Source organism: Falco naumanni, chromosome 11 (assembly GCF_017639655.2).
Source record: "Falco naumanni isolate bFalNau1 chromosome 11, bFalNau1.pat, whole genome shotgun sequence".
Taxonomy (NCBI): domain Eukaryota; kingdom Metazoa; phylum Chordata; class Aves; order Falconiformes; family Falconidae; genus Falco; species Falco naumanni.
Genome location: NC_054064.1, coordinates 6,259,908 through 6,276,741, shown reverse-complemented (window position 1 = coordinate 6,276,741; position 16,834 = coordinate 6,259,908). Strand labels below are relative to the sequence as shown.

The window sequence follows — 16,834 nt, the reverse complement described above, 5'->3', positions numbered from 1 at the left end:
TTTTGTGTGTGTGTGTGTGTGTCTTAGTTTTGTTTTCTTCTTTCCAAAAAAACAAGAAAGGCCAGGAAATCCTCCCAATTCGGTATTCCCTACACCCCCATGTTAGATGAACACAAGACCTTTGCTTCCTGTTCCTTCCTTACTTCACAGCAAGCCGATGTCAGATCTCCCTGGAATGCTACAAACAGAGAAAAAGCCCCATAGGTCAAACCCTGCGTAAGGGTTATACTATTTGTTTGGGTAACGTGCAACTTCTTTTCCCATACTAGTGCATCCATTGTTTTAACTATGAAAACCCAGGTCAGGTCTTAAGGTCTGTAAAGCTCCTCCTACACGTTTCACCTTTAAAACAAAGATTAACCGGCCAAATCACCTGCAAAAGCCACAAGGCTCTCCTCTTACCACCGCCAGCCGGAAGAATTTTGGGGTAGAAATGGTTAAAAGGGAAGGAATGATGGAAGGAAAAGACTCCAGAGCTCAGCACAACTTTCTCCCTACTTGCAAGCCCACTGTACGGGAGGTCAGACGGACAGGGGACCCAGTTAGATCTGCTCTTGCTCACACCCGATATGGAAAAGTAAGAAAGGTGGCAGAACACGCTTCAAAGCCTCCTTGCCAACCCACACCCTGGGGTCCCGCTTCAAAGCGGCTGTGCCCTCTGGTACCCAAAGGCACACTGACGCACAAACAGCTTCACGCTAAAAGATGCTGGTGGCACAGGATTAACACACCGTTTTGAGACTTGGGGAGAAGTTGCGTGGTTTTACCATCATGTAGTTGGCATGATTTCCAGCAACAGAGCCCAAAAATCACCTCCCTGTATAAATATACGTGTAGGGACGCGAGGACAACTACAACCAAAACAAAATCAAGTTTTTCCCCTCTGAAAAGCTGTCAAGCATATCAGGTCCTTCTTTTATCTTTTTGGCTGTCTAAAAAAACTGACAGAAGAAAACTGATCCTTACTCTGGAATAAACTGGAATAGAGGGGGGGAAAAAAGGTGTAAGTCAGAGCTTATCTTCTTAAAATACAAACCCCTCAAGGAATATAATTTGCTGCAATTAAATATAAAAAGACAACCCTCAAGATAAGCCTTAACAAATCACCTTAAGAGTTTAATAAGTTGGGTTTGGTTTGGGGGATTTTTCAACTGACCTGTCAAACCCACTTTTGAACTTCTCCCGACTGATGAACACAGAAGCCTGAATAGAAAGCGTGCAAGACAGTTCCAGGTGCACTGAGATAACTTTTTCAATAAATAGGTTTAGAATATTTAATTCTTAAACTAGCACAGGTCTCAGCTTGTATCATGCATAACTACTCTGAACTTCTGCAGAGCGTGATATACTCATCTACCAGACACACTGACATCCACGGCGAGTTGAGTATCCTGCCATCCAACTTACTGACTCAGGCTCTCACAGATGAAATTCTTAATGCCAAACGGCTTGAAAAGAGCTGATAATACTACAGATATTTACTGTCCTACAGTAAATACACCATTGCTTCAAGACTGGTTTAATCGCTGAGATTTAAAATAACCCTTATGCACTTTCATTAAAAAAAAAAATATCTAAGAAGCTCTCTTTTGAGTTTCTCTTTCTTTTTTGAGTGACTAAAAATTCAGATACAGGATCTCCTTCCCATGCACAGAAGAGAAGCTCTTTTTTCCTGTATTTTCATACTGGCTTTGTTCCATACACAGAAAGATGTTCTCTCCAATGACCTGAGAAGTGGTATGTTCTGTTGCCAGAGTAGATACCAGGATTCATTGTGTACCCAGAAGACAGGTTGTAAGATCTTCCATGCTTTCCCCCCAAATCCCATTTTGCATTTCAGTGTGCCTAAATTAAAGCGGAGGGTTTTTGTCAAGTGAACAAACACTCGCATTTCCTGCCAAACCACTAAATCGTGTTCAAATCTTAGAACGTACACCCAATTTAGCATGTCTTAGTCGTTTGGGGGGAAATTCAGGTACGCAGAGGCTGAGTTTGCAAAGCTGAAAGGGTCTGCTTGACAGAAGGAGGATCATTAAGACTGTCAAGTGCATGAGAGAATCAACGTGATATTTACTACCGCATCCTGGATTGCAGAAGTACAAGCAAACACAAGCAAATCCAAAGCTCATCGCTCACGCCAGGCTGCTGTTGTACCCTGCAGAAGCTCTGGCTATGAGGTGACCTTGTGGAGCATTTTGCTGTTCTGCGCTGTTTAAAGCCTTTCTCTTTGGCAATTGTGAGTTTGTAACTCCACAGTTTAAGGTGCCACATCCAAGGAACCTGTAAGCAAAGATGGGAGAACACAGGCAAATACCGCTTAAGCTGAATTTGTTACTGAAATCAGTCTACAGCAGAATTTCAAGTCCACAAAAAATTTTCCAGAAATAGTGCAACAGAGATGATTGCACATCAATTCCTTATTCAGAATCTTTCTGCCACATTCACTGGAAAAACAAGTTAGTTTTATTCCTATTTTCCTACTCTACTAAGTCTTTTCAGTTAATTTTTCCACTCATTCTCCTCTTTGCTCTTCCCATGTGACAACCAAACGCAACCAAGAGATGGATTAAATCACACAAGCTTTCTTGTTATACTCCCTGGTTTTTTCACAGCTGAATAATCCATAATCGATTCCATTCCCATTTAAAGGGATTTTAGGAGTTAACTTCAGTGATAAGTAATCAGGAGAGCTCCCCCACCTGCAACTCTTCTTTCAGTCCATTTTCAAAAGTCCTTCTTATAATCACAACTCTATAGACTATCAAATTAATTAGTTCGGATTTAACAATGCAAAAAGTATCTATTCCAACACTAATTTAAATTTTCTCTTTTTAACACTTCTAAAAGCTGGCAATGAGAGGAATATTGAACTGAGACCTTCAGCTCCTTTACCGTTAAGATCTCTAAGTTTTGTACGAGACAGTTAAGGGAATTTCTAAATGAACAAGAAAGTGGCAATTTCTGGGTAATCCTAACTAAAGCCAGGGTGGGGAAACCACTGCTCTCACACTCTTTTTCTATTATTAAATGCAATATAATTAAATGCAAGGATTCCTAGTAAAATAACTGAAGCCAATCACCACAAACTACACTACTGGGAAAATTAAGCAGAATGAAAAACCAATGCAGCAATACAAAAGAGGTTTGAGACACACAGTTTCTCACTAAAGAAAAAGGACTAATAAATGTGTATTTAAAACTCAGAAATTTAGAGCCTGGAATAAGGGGGGGGGGGGGGGGGGGTGGGAAGGGCATGACATAGAGAGGAAGGGGAAGGGAAGGAAGAAACACGAATTATCTCAAGATCTTCACTTCAGAGATACCAGAAGTAGTGAAGAAGCACCAAATAAATTCCACTGCAGGTTCTTCTGACACAGATAGGTCTAACGCTGCCCTTACCTGGCCATAGGAATTTGACGACTGATGCAAAGCTCTTGAAATCTGACAGCTAGAAAGCTGTAATTCAGCAAGGGAAGCTATTTTTGAGCACTTACTCAGGAAAAAGCTGAATTTAGCTCAGAGAAGAACTAGCCGTTGCCTGTGATTGCCCCAGAACATAACTGGCGATGTCAAAAGATGCATACAGGGATTTTTAACATTTTGAAATTTACAGACACAAGCAGGTAATTAATGTTTGCACTTTTTCTGACTAGCCTAATTATAACTTTCAGCCCCAAAGCAACTTTCAGTATTAACAGTACTCCAAGTTTAAATTCACTCTTCCTTCTACTTAAACTATCATCTAAATGTTCTCTCTTCTCAGGCCCAACTAAGGCTGGAAATCTAATTTTCAAGACTAATTATCCCCTTCACTGCTATCTGATAACAACCCTTAGGATTGCAAATTTAATCATGATAATAGCAGAATATACTGACAAGAGAACCCAAATGCTTCCAGTGTTTACACCAGCAGCAATAAGTGGTGTTTATTCACACAGTGGTAGTAGTGGAGAGCTGGTTAGGGGAAGGCAAAATAGCTTCATGCCACAGCCGATACTACAAACTTTAGGTGGATTAACATGGCAATATTAAAAATAAAACCACCTGATTATATTTGGCAATTAAGTTAATTTAACATGGATAATCAAACATTTAAAAAAACTTCCCTGTTCAGAATTACAGTGGCTTTCCTCTGGTACAGCTTAATTCAGTTCAGAATTAATTCTTTGGAAAACATCTATCAATTGTTACAAAAGCCTGTCCCAAAACAGCTGGGATATCTACAACCTGTGATGGAGGGGAATGCACCAACCTCCAAAACTCAAAAATACCCTTGGCAGAGTGCTCTGTCTACTGAACTCTTGAAGCAGAAATACAGGGAGGATACTAAAGAGTATTATTAGTCCAGTTTTTGAAGCTGGAAATAATACTACAGTGTGGAACTCTTAACTATCCTGTGGAGAATCTAAGCCTGAGTCTCCTACAGAGCTAAAAAGGAAAGCATGGTCTGCAGATTTGTCAGAGAATACAACATGCACTCTGAGAATGAAGAAATACCCTATTTTGTCATGTCAGAAAGGGACTGCAAATTTAATTCCACAAAGAAAAGTGATGATGAAACAATGTAAGTAGTCTTGTTGCAGTCCCTTGGTTATTTGTAGTGGAGATACAGAGATAAAAGTTTACTTTTAGTATAAGGCATCTTCAGAGTCAGTATTAAGTGATTTATTACTAATGACCACTTTGCTTTTTAGAGGCTAGAATGTTTTAATTATTTTAAAAAATAAATATATTAAGCTCCCAGTAAACAGAAATAGGAACTTACACACACTCTTTAAGATTTTGTACTTACACTGCTTAATTTCCTCTCCCTCCTGCAATTAATCTGTCTGCAGAGGAAAGCACACACAACATTCTGTGCTTCGCTAGGTTGATAAGAAGCATGAATATACAATGTAATGCCACATTATTTTTAAACAGGTTTGGGGTTTTTTTTCCTTTAAGAATATTAAACGACTTTCTGAAGACAGGATTCTGATGGCTCCATGACTGAAGAATACAGTATTCCTAAATCCAAACCAGGCTTAGAATACTTCTGACACCTGTATGGCAAGAATTTCATTAAGCAAGATGCTTTCCTTAGTAATTATGTTCTACAGCACGCTCACTTGAACGGGCAGCGTAAGTGTCACTGCACTCAGGTGATTCAATTAATACTGAAGCTCCCTTAGCCATGGTGCTCTGATACGGCAGCTTAATGGCTACGATCTTTAAAAGTGGCACTATTTTACATATGGCCATTTACTGTAAAGGTCCCCAGTGTATCACCCTCAGTAGTCTCAGACATAAAAGATATTCCTCATGCTTAAAAAAAAAAACAATCTTCTGAGGTACTGGAGATGCCTGTTAGACTACTGTTATTTACCTGTCAAAAAAAAAAAAAAAAAAAAAAGTAATACAAAGATGGTGCAGCCCTGAAGGCTGTTACTTTTCTGCTATTTGAGAGGTTTGATATGACAACTTTAACTTCTTCTTAACAGCTTCTTGCATAACCTTCAGGTAATACAGCATTTGTGGCGATGCAGCTGAAATAATGGGTGTCACTTCAAATGTTAACTAAAAGGAAATGCAGCATATAGTTAGAAAACAAAGGATACTGCTTAGCTAAAGTCCTTCTTTGTAAGTTTTTGCAACTTTACTGTAATTTAACGTGTTGAAATTTTATAAGGCAAAGACGTTAAAGAAAAGCCATTTTCAGTGGATACAACCATCTCTCCAGCTAGGGCATGGCTCAAGCTAATTTCAATTTATCTCAAATCCAAAAAACAATTTGCATTTTCTCCTGCAGCTGTAGACCAACAGACAGGCAAATTAAACAGTTTTTAAAAGTAGCAGAGATCTCAGGAGAGGAGAGATAAACACAACCGCATTTGTTAAGCTGGCAAAATGCCATTTGCCTGCTTTGACCATGACTTTTTATAACCTTTCTGTTTTAAATAAAGATCAAAACCTTAGGAAGTTCTGTTTCACCACCACTTCACAAAGTGTTCACAAGTTCTTTACTATAACCAACCTTAAACATATCTATATAGAGGGACCATTAAAAAGCCCCACCGTCTCCCAGTAAGCGGAATGTAACTCCTGCTGCAATAGCCTCTTGACTATGTCTGCTCTTACAGAGAAGTTGCCACTTAGAAGTCCCTTCTAAAAACTGATGTTCCTTCCTTTAGTTAGTTAATCTCAAAACCTCTGAAAGCTGCTGCGAGTTCTTGGTGGTAAAGCAAATACATAAATTTGAAACATACAGATCCAAGATCGCTTTCAACTACCCTGTAAGTAAATCTCTCACTAGGAAGTAAGACTGAAAGAAGATTATTTTTTTCGATGGTATGAGAAGAGTGGTAATCAGACACAGACCCTACACAGTAAAGGCAAAATGCTTATCAGCCTCTTCTCCTGCAGACTTTTCTTCTGCCAAAATTACATGCGATAACACAGAATAAAGTCTAGATCTATACCCTTGCTGCTCCTCATAATTTACACACCGGAAGATAAATACTGGAAGTGTCCTTTACACTGCTCTATGTTTTCTTCCTGTGCCATTTCTTTTCCCATCTGACCACTCATTGCAGTGTTCCTTTTATCCATGCACCAGTATGAAGATCTGGCAGCAGGCTGGGATTATGGAACTGAGGTCTCAGCATCCAGCCTTCCCCAAATGAAGAAACCAAACTAGCTTCAAGCACACACTTTCCATGGGGCAGAAGGTGTGTTTGTATTTCTACACCCTGCCCAAACAGTTTTTCAATGGGTATGCCTCCTCTGGGGTCACCCTCCCATCAGTTGTGTTTCATACCATTCTCGTAGCATCCTAAATTTCCTAACATCCTGCAGGTATTTAGAAAAAAGCATTCAACACATCCACACAGTGTAAATAATTAAAGTAAAACAAACAAACAAACAAACAACCCCCCCAAAACACCCACAACTCTCTCCAGAGACTCTGAAATCATGCTAAAAGTTACCAACTCAGAACTTACTACATGTTTCCTTATGGGCTATGTTTCCCTCATCAAGGAATTGTGCTTTCAAACGCTGATGGTCTGCAACTTCTCTGAAGAAATCTATGCAAGGTAAATGCACGTTTCAGTCATTTAACACCTGCTAGACTTCCCTACAAAAACCCTTCTACGTTAATTTGCAGATTGCCTGTTTTTCAAGTGACATTTCAGCTAGAATCATTCCAATCTCCTTATCTCCGAAGCAAGGAAATGCATTTATTTATTTTTATCCAGTTTCTTTTTGTAAAGACTGGTTAATTTACCTGAAGCCCCAAGTTATTTACAGAGAGATCTGGGAGATCTCCTCTTCAGTTTGCTGTATTTGTCATGCCACCTCTGTCACAATGGAATGAAGGAGATTACTCTGTTTCAAGTGATATCTCCATTTTTCCTAGAGGCAGAAATTCATGGTTTCTCAGAAGTCTTGGGTGAGCAAAGAGAGACTAGTAAATTTGGGGCTAGGAGGGAACAGATTGCCAACGAGATTTCTTCCCTAGCAAAGGCCAAAGCAATACTTTACACATTCAGCCTGTAACTTCTACACAAGAGACGCTGCTTACATCTGTGTCTGCACTGTCCCTGCCACAAACACAGGCTCAGTTGCAGCCTTGGGACAAATTAGCAGCAGCCAATAACTCACACAAAAGTCGTGTTTTCCAAGAACAACATTTCATTAAAGTTTATATATTACTAAAATCGGCATTGCACAACCTTACCACATGGTTCCAGTTGTGCCCTCCTGTCCTTACCAAACCCTGGAGCAGAGAGAAGTTGCTCTGCTTGGGGAAGGGTTGTTTCGGTCTCCCGTAACTCACCAAATCAGTCCTAATTAGTCCTAGTTATCAAAGAGCCTTCTGCCCTATTACAGATTGATTCACTCAGAGATGCCACTGCCAAAATTGTTTCCTGCTGTGGCAGTTTATGATGTTTGCTTTGCAGTACAGCAGCATGAAGAAAGGATGCTTGCACCAGAAAGACACAAGGCTAATAAAATAAATTCCTGAAATGTAAGCCAGCCTCTTAAAAACACTCACCGGGTACACATATAATCACACTCTATAATTACTGTAATTTGCACAATTAAGAGCTGGATAAACACCATAAATTTAAATGAAAAAACCTCAGGCACAGGCTGGTGCTGCTACTGGAATATTTTAAAATCCAAAATATACAACACTGCTGACGACGATTTCTGTAACCACTGCAACATGAGAGCACCTTGCTGAAATCCAGTTAGGTACTTGCCACCACTTCAAAAGAATAAAAATAAAGCAATAAAATTGTTTCTCCTACAGCTTGCTTATGAACATTGTTTTCGTCTCAATCTCATCTTTTGGTACAGTCACAACTGACGCAACACTTTACACGATGCTGGTCTCCCGCAAGCTCCCCACTCCTCCCGAACCTCCCAAGTTAAAAGCCATCCTACTTACACGGATCGCTGCTGTTATTTAGCCCAGCTAAGACAGAAATCCTGGGGCTGGCTAAGGAGCAGACTAAAAGTGACCGTGCCCCATAACTAGCACATTCCTCTGGAGAGCCACCTTCTCCACAGACAAAGGTTTTGGCATTTCCAGGTAGCCATCTCACACTGGAAATGGAAGAGGAAAAACAACAATACCCAACAGCTCTCTGCCTGCTACCACGTTCCTCCTCCTAGGCACCTAAACCAACATTTTCTGATCAGTTATCTTTCCCATCAGGCAAGATGTTTCTCATACTCACCACTCAACGGCTTTGTCTGCACTAGCACCTTCCTCACCAGGCTTGCCATACTGGAATTTTTACCCGCGTTGTCTAAACCTGCTCAGGACCAAACTGGGTGGAAGAGTTAAAAAAACCCGTCTGCATCTAGTCCTTGCGTCTCCACTGGCCCCTTGGCTTTTTCTACTGAGGCTGCACAGCGTCTGGATGAACAAGGCTGAAACACACACACACACACACGTGTGCACGCACACGCACAGGAAGCCTGGAACCGAATCAGTATTAAACTTAGTGACTTCCTTCTTCATGCTCCAGTATCTCTGCTGTAAACAAGCACTGCATATTAGCTGAGTGAAGCCGAAGAGTCCAGCGGAGAAGGACAAAAGAAGGGAGAGGCTCCAGCAAGGAATAACTATTTTAAATACACAAACGTCTTCCCATCAGATTAAAACTCGCTTTCAAATTAGGCAAATTCTGAAGCCATTGTTATGACAGAATAAGTCAAGACAAACAGGAGACGCTGCTTCCTCCTCTGGAGAGGTCTCCTGGATTTCCAGTACGAAGCGTCCTGTAAACTTTCCAAGTGCCTGAATGAAGGACTTCAGAAGCATCTGTATCGCTTCAGGGACAGAACACAAAACGAGGGGGAGACAGATGCAGAAACGAGCCCCAGAAGAGGCACCACCAGCTGTAACTGCTGCACCTTGCAATGTAGGTGCCATGAACGAGTCGGGGGGAGGGGGGAAACTTGGCTCATGTCTGTGTCAGACCACATGGCCAGGACTACCAGCGCTGCCCCACAAGGCAGCCACCGGCTCTCAGGAGCAAGGTCAGCCTGGCAGGAGTGCGTGTGTGTACAGGGACTAGACCGGAGTGAACGACATCCTCTCCGATGGTGTTTCATGAACAGCCTGCTTCTGTTTTGAGACACCTTCGCCTCACCCCACAAAGCTTCAGGCTCCCTTAGTCTTCAGTAGGCTTTCCTCCACCATTTTGAGGCATTTAATTCATGGCAGCTCTACCTCTGAGCAAACTGGAGAACAGATCCACCAGTGTCCATCAGACATGCCATCAAACCCTTCTGCACAATCCCAGGGGGCACTAACATTTGCCTCACTGCTGGCCACAAATGCTCTCTTGAGAGATAAAGACAGCAGGCAGGTCAAGTTCTCCAGATGCAGAACGCTCCAAAAACAGACAACAATGGCTCTGACTGTTCTGCTGGATCTCCAACAGGCTCATGCGCTTGGCAGGGAGGATGAACAAGGGCAAGCAGAGCCCAGGAGAGAGATGGCAGCAGCCACTTCTGCCTACTGCTGCGCTCACATATGTCCTGCTGCAGACTGTGCCAAGCTGGGTGGCTCTGGAAAGCATCCTACCTGGTCTGTGGAAGGAGCCAGCCAGACACAGACCACTGCCCATCCTCCCCAGCTGCAACAGGCTGCAGCAGCAACCCTCCAAACCTGCAAGCCTGCTGCCATCAAGGAGGCTGGCTGCATCCAAGCATCCTTGGAAAAAGAGAAAAAGGAAGATGGACTGGGCAGCTTTGGTCCATCACCAAGTGTCAGCCAAACAGTGACCATCCTCACCCTTGGCCAGGACACAGCCATAGTGGCCTTTCTGCTTGCAGCAGCCCAGCTGCTGGAAAATGAAAGCCTGTTGGACTTCTTCCTAGGGCAGGAAAGGCCCTTGCATGTGGCTTCACAGCACGAGAATTTTTCCCTTGTCTCTGACAGTATACCGAAGTTATAGTAGTTCTTGGTCTGGGATCTTCAGCAGCCAGTAGCTTTATTGGTAACACTAATGAAATAGTGTCTGACCACTGCGGGCTTTCTCAAACCAAGTCACACAGTGGCCAGCACAAAAGGCTGAGTGAAAAGAAAGCTGACAGCTTGGCAATACTTGGGGCTAGGATGCTAAGTGCCTGTCTGAAAAACCTGCCATCTTATGCCTTTTCAGACAGACACGTTATTTATCTTTCTGACAAAGACCACTCATCTCACAGAAGAGCTTTATTACATCTAAGCTGAAACACTGAAAGATCTGCAACTTCAACAAACATCCTTTTTATTACCATCTTGCAAAGTTGGCTACTAAAAGATCCCCCATTTTTTCTTAATATGGCAACAGCAGATTCCACAGTCCACCTCTTCTCTTCTTTCCACCCTTTCTTTCAAGGCAACCCAAATTCTCACAAAAATAAGCTAAAATTAAATTCCTGATATCCTTTAAGGCATGCGACTGCAAGATCCAGGGGTTGGGGTCAAAAAAATGAGAGCTGCTCTTAAAATCAGACTTCACATGAATCTTCCCAGGGTACGTGGGACAAGTTTCACAACAACCCTCCACATAAGAGAGAGAAGTCCGATTACAGAGAAGCAGGGGAGCACAGGGCAAGCAGTGTGCAAGCTCGTCAGGCCTCTGCTAAAGGGTGGCTTCTCCTTCTTCCACTGTCCAAGCTGAAAAAGCAACGCATTTTTATGGAGAAACTGCGCACAGTTTCAAACCTTAATTTCCATTTAACCAGAAACAACATGCTAGCATGTAGGAGTCTGACAGAGAAAGCCTCCCTCTGTGCTTGCTCCCCTTGGCCAGCAGCAGCCACCCTGCGTGCCACAGCTGGCCCGTGCCCTGCCAGAATTCTTAACCCAGACGTTGGCTCACCTCTCACTCTTCTCTCCTGACAGCTTCCGAGATACAGGCAGGGAACTGGCCATGCAAGTTGTTATTCTGGCAAACTCTTCTTAGCTAATCTTTCAAGCGGGCCCTGTGATCAACCTCTATCTATAACACGATGAGTCAAAAGAGGAAAAAAAAAACACCCAAACCCAGAACATTAACTGTCTCCAACAACAAAATGTGAGTCCACATCAACTGGACTTAAGACTGCCCAGCCATGCAGACATATACCATGCCATAGGACTGTGCTTGGATACATATGTGCACATCCAGGGACAGCACAGGACCATCCCCAAACTCTTGGGTAGCCCTTGAGAGGTCAGGAAGCTCACAGCTCACCTTGTGACCGGCACCAGCGCCAATACCACGCAAGTCTCATTTGGGAAACTCATCTGTACACAAGATAATGCGAGGTTCGTGTAGTCCAACATGCCAGCTAACTGCCTCAATACAAGTGTTTATGTGCACATCTACCCAAAGACATCCAGAATTTCATTGTTCAATTGTAATGAAATCACCGCTACAGTGCAAAACACAAATCATTTCTTTAATAGGCGTCAGCAGAAGAAGGCTTCACATTAACGCCCTCATCTCTGCCAAGTACTGAAACAATTACTGCATGAATATTAACAGGGGTTCCTTGGCAGGATGATGCAATTATCACAGAGAATCTCAGGAGACACTGCAAGACTCTGCACGATGCCTCAAATTTGTATCAATTTAAAGAGCGATTACTTCAGGCAGCAGAGGCTCCTCAGCCTGGTTACAGAGGGGGTTCCACGTAATAAAAATAACAAGCTCCAGGATGAGATGGCTTGGGAGCAAGGGTAAGAAAACACTGTCACTTCCACCAACTGCACTCTGAGGAGACACAGCTCTTCATGTTTTCAGAAAGGGCAAAATACCATAGCAGCTATGCCGCTTCTCACAGCCCATAAGGAGAGGAAAAATGATTTTGAACGTGGTATTTATTTAAGGTCACATAAAAAGAGGAGTCTGGCCAGTTAACCCCTTGAACAGGTTTTCTGGGATAGACCAACACTGTAACATACAGAGATGGGAACGGAGAGAACAGCAGCACCCTGACTTCAGACCAACAAAACTGTGCTTAAACCCTTCCGCTGACCTTCACTCAGCCCCGCTTCCCTGGCATTAGGGGCTTTCACCTGTTACACACCAACCTGACCAGTATGTTGTACACTCCTGTGCTAAAAGCCGATTACAGCTTCTCACCTCGTTCCAGAAACACAAGGAGTTTCCGCAGCTGAGCCTGCCCACGTTCATGGCTCTCTTTCTTGGCACCTAGGATTTTCAAACAATCTTCAAAGATTTAATACTTTAGTTTAAAGCTTCACAAGCAGCACGTTAAACCTGGGCATCTCCCCTTCATTTGCCATATGATTATTGAAAGTTGCAGTAAAAGCTTGTTCCTAACAAAACATACGGTCAATCATATTTTTAATATTACATACAAAAACTGAAATTAGAATTTTTGCTTCAATTACAAATATACTCAAAACCAGAAGCTATCACCTTGGGTAGCTTGGATTGCAGGATACATTTTAAGCTTGGGATCCCATATTTAAGATACGTGATTCTGGATCAAAACAAAGAGGGTGTTAAGATTCCAGGCCACATTTGTACTAAGTATCCACTAGCACCTCCAATTTTACAGGCTTTACCAGAAAGGAAGGACATCCTCTCCCCACCCTTGAATACTGCTCCTTCTACAGACTCTTAAAAAAGAAGAAAAAAAAAAAACAACCAAAAAAGAAAAGCTGACACCCAGTACAGTGACCTGATGTTTTCCATGCATTTGCCCTCTGATAAGCACAAAAATGCCTTCTGCTGGGCGTTTTCCCTGTTAACCTTCCTGACCAAAAACATTAATGCTCAGAAGAAAACAGAACCTAATGCAGTAGGTAATGATACTAAATATAAGCAATGAGTCAAATTACTTTGTTTCTCAGGCATTCAACTTAACAAGTTGTTTCAGAAGTTCAAAAACACAGTCCCTGCACAGACCTAGAACAGCCGACCATTTCCCATTTTTACCTTTTTTTTTTTTTTTTTTAGTTAAATTTATTCTTAAAAACAGAATCATTACAGAACTCTGTGAAACAGATGCGGTTCAGGCCATTTTTTATAGCAGTTGTTACTATGAAAAAAGCCTCATCACCAGCGACCATCTAACAAAACATTATTACAACTGGCTTAAGTAAAGAGAAAGGAGGTACAGAAAAAAGGAGGACAGGGAGCATCCAGGAGACCGCTGCGAGTCCTTTCAGAGAGCTCCAGCCACGGGTTTGGCAACGAAGCCATGGGATCATCGCGTGCGCTGCTGAGGCAAGACAGGTTAATTTGGTTCAGATGGCCGTGGCCGGGCACAAAGCTGAGCATGCAATGGGGGAGTCTGCTCCCTGACTCCACCAGCTCCAGCACAAGGACAGGAAAAGTCCAAGGAGTTCAACCACCCTGGAAAGCAAAGTCTTGAGGCTGGCAAAGTGACAAAGCCAGCAGGAGATGCTTCCCGCTATGCGAAGGACAGTGGGAGGCTGCTTTTGAAACCGAAAAGCACACATATTTTAAAAAGGAGAGATTAAATACCTAACAGACAAGTCAAAGGAGGAAATCAATGATGCATTAATAGTTTCAATCATTCTCAAAGTATTTACACAGTCTGCATTCAAACACTTTCTTTTAATAAACAAAACAACAAAAAAAACCAACGGATAAAAGACCTGCTGGATTACTAAAAAAAAAAAAAAATTCACATGTCCTTTTTTTTCCCTCTGAAGTTTATCTCTAGAGATATTCACCAGTTCCCCAGCTCCCAGCCCTGCAAATTGTGTCCAACATGGAAAAATCATCTAATTGAAAAATTCAGCTTTTTAAGCTTCTTCAGTACCATGTGTCTCTGCACATTAACTAGGAATCAAGACAGCCAAGGAAAAGAGCACTGAGACTACATAGACTGAAGATCACTATAAATTTGTCTCCAGAGATGGTCTTTATTGGGGAGCAGAAGTATATTTATTTTTACGTCTAAATGCCAACAGCAGCTCTGTGTGTCTGGTTTGCTTTAGCAAAATTTGAAACACAGGAAAATTATCAATAACTGCAGGCATTACTAATGCTGCCATGACTGATATAACAATAAAGCTTTACAAGACATCTATAGCAAGAGGCGGTGTGTGTGGGGAGAACCACAGACGCTTCCAGAAACGTGCTGACAAAATGACATTGTTTTCTTGAATCCAAGATGTCAAAACCAAATGTCTCTAATAACCCTTGATAGGAAAAAAAACACCCCACCACTGTAGAGAAAGTTGCAAACATGGAGTCACCCTCTTCTACATGCAGCATGAATTCTCTCCAACAGAGCCCATCATTTTACCTACATCTTACTGTCCGCACAATTGAACTTTACCAGCAGCTCAGCAAGTTCTCAGTACAGGGCTGAGGTTCATCCTCCCCCCAACAATCATGGCTTCACCATGGCTGTGGAGGCCTGAATGTGTGTGGTACAGTTCTCGCCGAGGTTTCCAAGAGCTGTTTTGCCTCTATTTTTTCAAACTTCAGGCTCATTCCCAAAACAGATCTCCCTTTCTTCCCCGACAACCCAGCTCCTCTGGAAGAAGTCGCCTTCTCCCTGCAGCTTCTCTCACCCATGCTTTGCACACTTCATAGTAGGAAAAAAACCAAGAGGCCAGGAAGATGAGGCCAGGTCCTCTGACAGCGGGTTGTGGAGGTCAAGTACAGTGAATCTAGAAGAGGGGATCTCATGTCTGTCCTTCGAGAAGTTGTTGGGATCTGCAGGGCAATCTCTGCAGCTACAGGTGGCTGCAGAATGGAATAGGCAGTCTGCTACTGCATGCAATTGCCTGTTCTGCCCACACACAGAACCTGCAAGGATAAGGCAAGAAGTTCTCCCCCAAAATACATGCTACACTGTGACAAGCATTTCTCACCTCTAGCACATCATCCCTGATGAACAAATTAGGTTTACCAGAGTTAAACCTTGAGTGAATGACCCAGAATCAAGACAACTTATTGGAATTTTAAAATTAACAGAAATTTACTGGAAACTGAACAACAAACAGCCAGTGGTTCATTCTGCAGGTTAAGGTGCTTTTAAGTGAAATGAACAATGAAGAGATTACACCTTCCTAATCAAGCCACACATTAGAAAAATGTAAGGGAGGAAAGAAGGGAAGGGGAAAGTCAGGGAGGCTGAGGATGGGAAGCTAAAAAAAGATCAGGTATCTGCAATAGATTAAGTGGGGAGAACACAGAAGAAATGTGCACTTCAGTTTTGTCTTTACGTACTCTCCTGGTCCTCACACAGGACTTTGCAGTCCTTAGCCCAGTGTAAACAGATGTACATAAGCTGAAAATGGACATAGCATCTCTCTAGAAAAGCAATTTGGAATGCGTTTGAGACAAGTGTATTTCTATCACCCTGTGTTCAGCACAGGGAGGAAATGCTGTTTGCACCTGCAGAACATCCATCTCAATTCCGATTGCTGTTACCACAGGACTGTTCATGGTTCTTGCCACCGGCTCTGCTGGGAGGCGAGATTAACAATTTTGTTCTCAGCCCCAGTGCAGAGAGAAACACGTCAGACCTTGCTTTACCCTGCACTCCTTTCGGAGGAGGATCTCCAGCCAAAGGATTCTAGAAAGACAAAGGAACAAACCTTACTTCTTGGTGCTCCACATACAGAGCACACAATTCACTAGTATGCTAATAAATTACTGATTTTATTACAGAATATTGCCAAGTTAAAATAACAAAACAGCACTATTACTGTGTTAGTAAACTACCTTAACTTTCGTAACTGTGTGTTTTGTTATTTATAAAGTAACTGAATGTAACTGGAGCTTTGTCTACTCTGCAAGGTAGAAGAGACTCAAAGATATCTACCTCCCTCATTCTCAGTCACCCCCGCAGTGATATCAGACTTAATCATTTGCAGTTTTATTGGTAACTCCTGAAGCCTGGAATAGGATATCGACATCTGCAATAAACCTCAGAGGAGGCAGCAGATGTTAATTAACATAAGGATTTTCTTTACCAAGACAGCCAGCCAACCCCAAAAAAAGTGCCATTTTTTAAAAACTTTTCTCAACACCTAACAATTTGTCTCCCTCTCACCTACTTAAAATAATTCTCATGGCTCTTAAAATATTAAAATACTCCCCTAAGCCTTAAGGTTAAGTTTTAAACATGCAAGAGGTACAAGCCCGTTTGTCTCCACAGCTCCCACGCTTGTCACCTTTCCAGGCAACTGCATCCCTGAGACAGCTCATGGCCACCAAAAGCGGGGGGAGGAAGAAAAAACAAAACAAAACAAAAAAATCCAAGTCCTACAATCCGTGCACCCCACCAGCAGTTGCAGGTCACTCCTCAGTACTGGAGCATCCCTCTATCCTCCATCTCCAAACCT

The 16,834-nt window shown here is 42.4% G+C and overlaps 1 protein-coding gene across 4 annotated transcripts in view; it reads right to left on the bottom strand.

Annotated features, from left to right (window-relative positions):
* RASAL2 (RAS protein activator like 2) overlaps window positions 1-16,834 on the bottom strand; it is a 187,249-nt gene that overhangs the window by 140,077 nt on the left and 30,338 nt on the right. Inside the window, exon 1 of one of the 4 annotated variants that reach the window (XM_040610599.1) lies at window positions 8,727-8,952. The exons of the other annotated variants lie outside the window; for them this stretch is intronic. Within the exon in view, the coding sequence (XP_040466533.1) occupies window positions 8,727-8,775 (49 nt within the window). The 5' untranslated portion in view covers window positions 8,776-8,952. Of the gene's footprint in view, window positions 1-8,726; window positions 8,953-16,834 lie in introns of those variants that run through there. 4 annotated transcript variants of the gene reach the window in all.